The sequence below is a fragment of the Zeugodacus cucurbitae genome, chromosome X, assembly GCF_028554725.1.
Source record: "Zeugodacus cucurbitae isolate PBARC_wt_2022May chromosome X, idZeuCucr1.2, whole genome shotgun sequence".
Taxonomy (NCBI): domain Eukaryota; kingdom Metazoa; phylum Arthropoda; class Insecta; order Diptera; family Tephritidae; genus Zeugodacus; species Zeugodacus cucurbitae.
The window spans coordinates 30,063,054-30,073,287 of record NC_071672.1 but is presented as its reverse complement, the minus strand read 5'-3'; the positions used below and the strand labels follow the sequence as shown (position 1 = coordinate 30,073,287).

The window sequence follows — 10,234 nt, the reverse complement described above, 5'->3', positions numbered from 1 at the left end:
CAACCAAAGCGTGGATGAAGCTCCAAATTAAAAATTACAGGACGTGCGCAGCGCTTAATGACTGAAAATTGAAAAGAAGTCAGGGAATAATGCAATAATCAAGGTTCAATATAAACGTCATCTCGACTAGCAAAATATTATTGGAGACCCCATATGCTAACTTTTGCATGCTATGAATTGACATCTTGGGAGTGTGATAGATCAGAATGCATCTGATGTTTCTATGCTTCTTTTTTTGGAAAATAGTAATTTAGCTAAGTGAGATTCAAAACAAAAACTTTAACAGTTTTTATGTATGTTTATAGATAATAGTGGTACTCATTTAACGTCTTAAACGTATGGCAACATCGCAAAATTACAACATCGTAAAACAGCTGTTTATTTTTACATGCATTTTATTTTACAACAATCTTGCAAATATGCGAGACCTTTTTCACAATTAATTCACAATAAGCTGATATTACCACAATATTGCCAAAGAGCGCTCATTTAACATATGTTGCCATTTTGCAAATTTACTATATTTATATAATTGCAACGTTTAATGAGTACCACTAATGAAATTGTTGTATTATTTAACTTTTATAGTGTTGTTGAACTGAATTTACACATTAAACACTAACTTAACAAACTAATGACACACACAAACTATTTCATAATTCGTAAGGAATACACCCTGTTCTCTTATTAGAGATGCCGTTGGTGTAACGAGAATTCAGCATTTGTAATTTGCATGAAACCTTAGAAAATTCGCTGCGACTCAGTTTGGCACCTATGTAAGTTGCATATAAATACAGAAAATACATAGAAATCCTTCAGCAAAATATGCAAGAGCACGAGAACACCACATGGCACAAAATAAAATGTTTGAAAAATTTGTGTGTGTGTTTTTTTAAGTCTATGTATCCCTGCAAAGCTTATACTGCGCCAAGAATGATAGAAGACAAGATTAAGACATAGTGACGCGCCACGACCCAAGAAAGGGGAATAGGCAACATAAGAATTGTAAAATGGAAAACGGAAATGTAAAACATAGTCAACCAAATTGAATAGGGTGCAGATAAAATACCACATTGAACGTGATTCTTAAAATAGTCATCTATAAAATGATCCAATATATTATAATAATGCATATTTATAATCAAAATTATATAATTTGTTACAAAAAGTTCGCCATTTTGACAACTTTTTTGTTGGTTGGAAAGGTGAAACAAACTCTTTATATACGACTTTTTTGTACTATGGTTGTTAAATTCCGCCATTGCGCACTTCTTTTTCAAGTTAATCAACGTTAAATGAGTACCACTAATATTTTGTTGCCATTTTCTTTAATGCATATGAACACAGGTAAATTATTTTTCATGGGTTGGAAATGCAATACATGTACTTTTATTACTGAAAACTTTAAACTTATCTTCAAATACCAATTTCTAAAATTTTTATTAATTTTTTGTATTTAAAAAACTATTTTCTCAAAAGAAACTTTTCGTATTAAATAATAAAAATTTAGCGGAGTTTCTAAATATGGGGCATTCTCTGGGAAAAAAGCCACTTGAAAAAAAAGTTCTTTATTTTCTTTGGCAATTATATATCTTATAGTACATGTAAAACCTAAAATAAAACATGGTTTTAGGTCTGTGTAACGCGGGGTTGCCATATTATAAGTGGCCAAAGTTTTTTGTAAAAAAATTTTCGAACCGCCATAACTTTAAAACTAATGAACAGATTTTAAAACACCATGTGACTTTTTTGTACAGAATTTCTCAAACTTTGAAACTGTATATCGTAAAAATTTTTAAAATTAATATTTCATAGCAAAAAATGAAAAAAAATTTTTTGGAATTTTTAACAACTTATGCCCCCTTCGATTTTTTTTCGAAAATATCTTAAAAAATATCTTTTACGATATACAGTTTCAAAGTTTGAGAAATTCTGTACAAAGTCACGTGGTGTTTTAAAATCTGTTCATTAGTTTTAAAGTTATGGCGGTTCGAAAATTTTTTTACAAAAAACTTTGGCCCCTTATAATTTGGCAACCCCGCGTTACACAGACCTAAAACCATATGTTTTATTTTAGGTTTTACATGTACTATAAGATATATAATTGCCAAAGATAATAAAGAACTTTTTTTTCCAAGTGGCTTTTTTTCCAGAGAATGCCCCATATATGCAAAATATAAAGATAAGCATGCGTAGAAATTGTACGTGCGAATTTGAGCTGGTAACACTGTGTTGAAGGCGAATTGTGCTTGAATTCGCCTTGCATAATTCCAATTGGTGCTGTCAGTAGGTCTGTCAACATTCTAAGTTAATATTCCAGTACATCGAATGGTAGCAATATGTTCGCGATGAGGGCTATTTCAAAATCTGATAAAAATCTTTTCCCGATTTTATGTAAAACCAGTGAGTAGCTTATTAACGTAATATATAAAAATAATATTAAATTTCATGAAAGTGAAATCTGTGAAACATTTCACCGTCACTAAAAAGTGTAACTTTCATTTGGGTTACATAATGTGTCTAATAATTGCATTAAAGTGTTGTTATGTTCTATATATACATATATCTTATGAATAAAGTTTAAAATTAATATATTATTTAATTATTTTAGCTCGTGGTTTGGCTGCAAAAGCCGCAGGCCAAGTTGCTGCTGGGGCTAATGGCAAAGTATGTACCTTTTGCTGTTTGTGTTATTCTACATGTTATTTATTACATAATAAATTAGGTTGTAGCTGTAATTGGTGCCGTTGTCGATGTACAGTTCGACGATGACTTGCCGCCAATTTTGAACGCTTTGGAAGTGGAAAATCGTGCTCCGCGCCTTGTGTTGGAAGTCGCTCAACATTTGGGTGAAAACACAGTGCGTACAATTGCTATGGATGGTACGGAGGGTCTGGTACGTGGACAAAAGGTTCTGGATACTGGTTACCCAATTCGTATCCCAGTTGGTGCTGAAACGTTGGGTCGTATCATTAATGTTATTGGTAAATGAATGGTATACGCCTGCCTATTGCGTAGTTTATATTAATTATTCATTTTTAGGTGAACCTATTGATGAACGTGGTCCGATTCCGACCAATAAGTCTGCACCTATTCACGCTGAAGCGCCAGAATTCGTTGAGATGTCTGTCGAACAAGAAATTCTGGTAACTGGCATTAAAGTTGTCGATTTATTAGCCCCTTATGCCAAGGGTGGCAAAATTGGTTTGTTCGGTGGTGCTGGTGTCGGCAAAACTGTATTGATTATGGAGCTGATTAATAATGTAGCTAAGGCTCATGGTGGTTATTCTGTATTCGCCGGTGTAGGCGAACGCACACGCGAAGGCAATGATTTGTATAATGAAATGATTGAGTCTGGTGTCATTTCATTGAAGGATAAGACATCGAAAGTCGCTTTGGTATATGGTCAAATGAATGAGCCCCCAGGCGCTCGTGCTCGAGTTGCCTTGACTGGGTTGACTGTTGCTGAATATTTCCGTGATCAGGAGGGACAAGATGTACTGCTTTTCATTGACAACATTTTCCGCTTCACCCAAGCTGGTTCAGAAGTGTCTGCTTTGTTAGGTCGTATTCCATCAGCTGTGGGTTACCAGCCAACATTGGCCACTGATATGGGTTCCATGCAGGAACGTATTACAACTACAAAGAAGGGTTCCATTACCTCCGTACAGGCTATTTACGTGCCGGCTGATGATTTGACCGATCCTGCTCCAGCAACAACATTTGCTCATTTGGATGCTACAACTGTATTATCGCGTGCCATTGCAGAATTGGGCATTTATCCCGCTGTGGATCCCTTGGATTCCACATCTCGTATTATGGACCCCAACATTATTGGCCAAGAGCATTACAACGTAGCTCGTGGTGTCCAGAAAATTTTGCAAGATTACAAATCTCTTCAGGATATTATTGCTATTTTGGGAATGGATGAGTTGTCTGAAGAAGACAAACTTACGGTTGCTCGCGCTCGCAAGATTCAACGTTTTCTGTCTCAACCATTCCAGGTCGCAGAAGTGTTTACTGGTCATGCTGGAAAACTAGTCCCATTGGAAGAAACTATCAAGGGATTCACTCAAATTTTGTCGGGAGAATACGATCATCTGCCTGAAGTCGCCTTCTATATGGTTGGACCAATCGAAGAAGTCGTGCAAAAGGCAGAACGCTTAGCTAAAGAAGCTGCCTAAATTCGAAATTTCTATTAAACTTAATAAAACAATAAATCCGATAAAGATTGATACGAAGTCCATTTCAATGTTTTTTCTTTTATGGCTTAAGCGGTTTTTTCTGATTGGTTATATCAAAATCGAAGTTACAGAAATCAATAAAACATGCTTCCACATATTGATCGTTATGGGCGGTATTTATAGGTTTTAGGTGTCATGGAAACCAGTTTTATCGGTTTAGCTATCAGAAACAAACCAAGAACTTCAGGGCTGACAGATTTGATATATTTAGTTCAAATTTATTTTGATTTGCCATTAAAACACTTTAGAAAAATTCATTTATTATAAGAGAAGCTAAGAACGCTAAATGACGTAATTATTGAATTCAACGGAAAAAAATCAAAATGTTCTAAGAAGTTCAATCTGAAGGTAATTCAGATTAGATCATGGATATACCTAACTTTATACATAAAAGTTAAAGAATATATATGTATGTACATTTAAATATGTACATTTTTACATAAAAATAAGTACTAATACTGGTGGCACATGTGATTCGAATATTGGTTTTGCTTATATTCGAAAAGAAGAAAATCCAATCAGATTCTGTGACATCACTGAAAATCAGAATTGGTTTGCCATTTTGATTCGTTAGTACCTGCCGGCGATGTGCTTTTTCGGTGATGAAAGGTGGGATCATTGAGATAGATGACATGTCTCCGAGGTTTTTGGTGTTCGCACGCTCCGAGGACCTAATGTCATGTCAAGCTATATTGTTATTATATTCTCGCAACTAAAGAGTTACTAAATAAATAGTAATAGTTTTGTTCACATAACGGTTGTTTGTAAGTAATAAAACTAAACGAGTTAAAGTAGTTCCTGAGATATAGTTTTTGACCCATAAGTGAGCAATGCTACGCCTGAGTGGACCTTTCTTCTGCAACTTCTCCTGTAAAATTGGTGTTTGTAACCTTTGTATGGGATATGGGCCTTAAATATAAAGCTTTATTGGTTTGCGAGATACATATAGACAAAATACCTATTTGGAGGCGGGGCCACGCCCACCTTCACAAATAAATTACATCCAAATATGCCTCTTCATAGTGCGACCCTTAGTGTAAAATTTAACTTTTATAGCTATATTTATGGCATAGTTATGATTATTTATATGTTTTCGGTTTCCGCCATTTTGTGGGCGTGGTAGGGGCCCGATTTCGACCATTTTCAATACCAACCGTCTCATGTGCACCAAGTTTCATCAAGATATCTTAATTTTTACTCAAGTTATCGTTTGCACAGACGGACGGACAGACATCCGGATTTCAAATCTACTCGTCTCACTGACCTACATATATATATATAACCCTATATCTAATTCATTAAGTTTTAGATGTTAAAAACAACCGTTATGTGAAGAAAACTATTATACTCTCTTAGCAACTCTTTTGTTGCGAGAGTATAAAAATCACGTTCTGTAAAGCATGTGTCTCGCGCACTTCGCTCAACTTATGGACAAAATACGAGGCCTACTGAGCGTTCTATAGGCAACACCATCATCTAGCTGAGATCCAGACGTTATTGGATAATATTCGATCGAATAGACCACGTCCATCACGCAGTGAAGAAAATATACCAGCTGTAGCTGAGAGTGGATAGTGCATTCGGCGCCGTTCGCAGCAACTCGGACTGAAATGTCGATGAGAACTGGCATCAAATAGGTGCCTGCAATTTAAGCTCGTTAGCTTGGCGACATTTAGTTTCAACAAGACGGCGCCGATGGCCAATCTTCCTGTGTGGATATGTAAAGTCTAAAGTCTAGGTGAACAATCCCGCTTCGATTCAAGCTTTGAAGCAAATTAAGACGCGTGTCATACACCAGTTACTAGTCAAAATGCTCGAACGAGTCATTGAAAATTGTACTCAACGTATGGATCAGCTGAGACGTAGTCGCGGTCAACATTTGACAAAACGATCTTAAAAAATATACTATTGCCGTAACGCAAACATCCATAAGTCGAAGTTCTTTATAATTCGAACTCCTTAATTGGCAATAGAAGTCAAATTGCATAAAATTACCTTCCGTAACTCGGAAGTCCCTCTAACTCGAGGTGTTTTTGTGGACTTTGGTGATTCCAGTTAGGGAAGTTGAACTGTAAATGCCAAATCATGTTCTTTCGAATGATTATTTTATTATTATTATTATTATAACTTTATTAGTATAAAAATACTTTTTACAATATATTTACAAATTTAATCATTTTTTGTCTTATTTCTAACGAATTATTATTATTTTTTCATTTATAATTGCATTTGTAAATTATTAAACATTTTTAAAACTGTGTAAAACATAGACTTTTGACATAATAAGCCATTTTAATGTTTCTAACATATGTTTTATAGGGATTTTTTTATAGTAGGGGGAAGCATCGAAAGCCGAAGTGCGGAACTTTAATCCGCTAAACCTAACCTACTCCCAACACAGGACTCTCCCACAGAACCACCGGATTAAGTATTACTTCGTGGGAGTGACTAGGCTTTTAAGTCTCCTCTATAGCACGGACTGACTGACGCCTAATCTGTTGCAAATGCCTCAGTTCTGTCTTAATAAAAGCTGCCGCTTCGCTAAAAGCTTTCCAATTATCCGAGGACTGACACATAAGTGCAGTAAAATTTTCCACCGTCAAACTCCCACCCATGGTTGATTTCAACTTTTCCCTTATATCTAAAAAGCGAGGGCAATATAATAATTCGTGCTCAGAGTCTTCTACGGACTCTGCACACACCGGACAATACGGACTAACGTCATGACGGAATTTGCATAGGTAACTTCTAAAGCACCCGTGACCACTTAATATTTGGGTCAGGTGGAAATCAAGCTTTCTATATATCCACGAATGGATGTCAGGTATCAGTCTGTGGGTCCACCGTCATTTGGTCGAGGTTTCCCACCGTTGCTGCCACATTGTGAAGCTCAATTTTCTCTGTTCTAGTTTTTCTGTATTTGTATGAGGCGCTGGTAATTCATGCAGTCGCGCAAATTCACTTCCCTGCTTCGCTAGATATAGTTCGGAAAGCACTTATTACTCTTATGGCTGTTAGTCTATGTATTGTGTATGTCGGCCTGGCATACGCTTTTATGTCTAGCGCCTGGATCCATATTGGCACCGCATACATGATTATGGAGCTCATCGCCTTTGCAATTAACAATCTCCGACTGGAACGCACTCTGCCTCTATTTGCCATCATTCTCGATAAGGAGTTGTACACCTTATTTGCTTTACTTGAAGTGTACGATAGGTTCTCTTTGAATTTTAGTTTGGAATCCAATATTACTCCTAGGTACGTCAGCTGTGGCTGTGAGGTAATTATTTATTATTATTTTTTATTATTATCCTCAATTTTTCTAGTGCTTAAGCAATACCTCTGTTTTGTGCTCGGCAAGTTCCAAACTCATGGAAGAGAACCATAGTATTCATTGCATTTGAGGTATTTTTAGCACCCCGTCATACATAAGGTTCCATAATAGGGGACCTAACACCGATCCTTGTGATACTCCACTTGAAATATAGTGGCTCTTTGTGCCTTCCGTCCATGTCGAATATCAGCTTTCTATTTTCAAAATAACTCATTAGTATCTTTATGAGGTATTGAGGGGCTCATATATCGTAAAGGGCTTTGATTATGCTTGCCCATTTCGCTGAGTTAAAGGCATTCTTCACAACCAGGGTTATCAGCGCGCAGTATTTTTTTATGCCACCTTTCCGATGTTTTCCACTTACTGCGCTCCTTGCATTGTCAACGACTTCCTTTAGCGCGTCGATAGTGGATCTCCGTTTTATGAAGCCGTATTGTCTCTCTGATAATCCGCCGGCTTCCTGGATTGCAAATTCCAAGATGTTTCTTATTATGCTTTCGTACACTTTGCCCATTGTGTCGAGCATACATAGAGGTCAATACGATGAGGGTTCATCTCGTGGCTCTTTTGGTTTTGGGATTAGTACCAAACGTTGCACTTTACAACTTTCCTCATAAATGATGCGCTTTTAGGTAGCTGCGTCTTCTTTTTAAATTTTGACATGCAAATTTTGTATGCTGTTCCCCAGGGGTCTACGTTTGCTTCTTCACAGAGCTTTCTAAAGCAGTTTCTCTTACTACAGGTGATAGATGACTTCAGGTCCTTCTAATGCCATTTAAACGCTTCTCTGAGGCTGTTTTCGTCTTCGCCACCCTGGTTGCACTGTAGGCAACGTCTGGATGAGTGGCAAAATGGTGTGGTGTCCTGCGCATAGTTGCGTCGCGTGCTGCGACCAATTCTTTATGAACCGCGGATACCAGGTTGGCAGCGTCTTCGCATGGGGAATTTGCTGCAAGCCAGACTACCGCAAAAACGTCGGTATCAAACACTTTTGGTTTCCAATTTCTTTTATTTCACTTGTTCCTGCTGAGATGTTCCGACTCTCTACATGGTGAGACTTCTGCAATAATAGTCATGTGGTCGCTATTCGTGTATATGTCCGTCACCATCAACTTAATACGCCTCCCAAGTTCCTTTTTGGTAAGTGTTTTGCGTCCCATTATTTATAATAGTAAGGTTATTTTGACTGAGCAATTTCAGTATCAAACGTCCACGATGATTTGTTCTTCTGCTGCCCCAAGCAGTCGACCATGTGTTAAAATCACCCGCTATTATTACTGGCGATTTACCCGAGTTTCTAAAGACAGCTCTAGAAGGAAGTCTTCAAATTGAATGATTGATGCGCTAGGACGAGCGTAACAACTTACGAAATATATGTCTTTCAACTTTACCCATGTGAAACCATTTGACGCTATTTTAGCGCAGGACACAAATGGTTGTCCTTTACAAGACCATATTGTTGCCTCGCCAGTTTTGTCTGTCACCCAAGTGCTTTCGAACGCTGTGAATATTGCTCACTTAGTAGTGCAACGTCAATGTTCTCTTCTACTATGATTTGTTTTAGCAGTTCTTGTGCTGCTGCGCAGTGATTTAAGTTTTGCTGCAATATCTTCATTTTTTTAGTGACTTCATCATCTCCTGATATTTGGGGCAAATCGTGCTCAAAACTGAGTGTTCTCCTTTACAGGAGCGGTTGTGCATACCTTTGCCACGTGCCCCGCGTTTCCACCCCGTGTGCATAAAGAAGACCTGTCGGTCGGGTTGCAACAATTTCGTGCCATGTGGCCCAGTTGGAAGCATCTGTGAAGCAACGGGAATTAGGGCAATATTCCCGGAGGCGACAGACCGTCCATCCGATCTTTATCTTTCTCGACTTAAGTGCTGCATTAGCATCTTGGGCACGCAGGCACACAAGAGCTATTTGTGTACCACTACGGGTTTTCCGTATATGTTGGATGTTATCTTTCCCCATGTCTTGGATTCCAAAATTTTTTTCAATGCCTCGCAAATTTCCTCTGGGGTCGTTATTTCGTCGAGGTCTTTACACACAATAGTGACATTGTGGGATTTTTGCTGTACCAATGCCATTTCTCCCACCATTCCCTCTAGGGAGCTTTGGAACGTTTCAGCTCTTTGAGAGTTGAGTCTCCCTTGAGTTTTTTGCGGATGTGGGTTACATTTGAACCCAATTCCTCAAGGCCGCTGTCACTTTTTATTTTCCGGAGAATATCTGCCTAGGACGTACCATCCTTTTTCGTTAGAAATAGGATGGTATATATGTCTTTCAACTTTACCCATGTGAAACCATTTGACGCTATTTTAGCGCAGGACACAAATGGTTGTCCTTTACAAGACCATATTGTTGCCTCGCCAGTTTTGTCTGTCACCCAAGTGCTTTCGAACGCTGTGAATATTGCTCACTTAGTAGTGCAACGTCAATGTTCTCTTCTACTATGATTTGTTTTAGCAGTTCTTGTGCTGCTGCGCAGTGATTTAAGTTTTGCTGCAATATCTTCATTTTTTTAGTGACTTCATCATCTCCTGATATTTGGGGCAAATCGTGCTCAAAACTGAGTGTTCTCCTTTACAGGAGCGGTTGTGCATACCTTTGCCACGTGCCCCGCGTTTCCACCCCGTGTGCATAAAGAAGACCTGT

The 10,234-nt window shown here is 37.9% G+C and overlaps 1 protein-coding gene across 1 annotated transcript; it reads left to right on the top strand.

The window, feature by feature from the left end:
* The first annotated feature begins 2,245 nt into the window (after positions 1–2,245).
* On the top strand, positions 2,246–4,246 carry LOC105219929 (ATP synthase subunit beta, mitochondrial). Its single transcript, XM_011196280.3, has 4 exons — positions 2,246–2,403; positions 2,612–2,667; positions 2,726–2,984; positions 3,043–4,246. The coding sequence occupies exons 1-4, from the start codon at positions 2,340–2,342 to the stop codon at positions 4,182–4,184; spliced, it is 1,521 nt and encodes a 506-aa protein (XP_011194582.1). The 5' UTR covers positions 2,246–2,339; the 3' UTR covers positions 4,185–4,246.
* Positions 4,247–10,234: the final 5,988 nt, after the last annotated feature.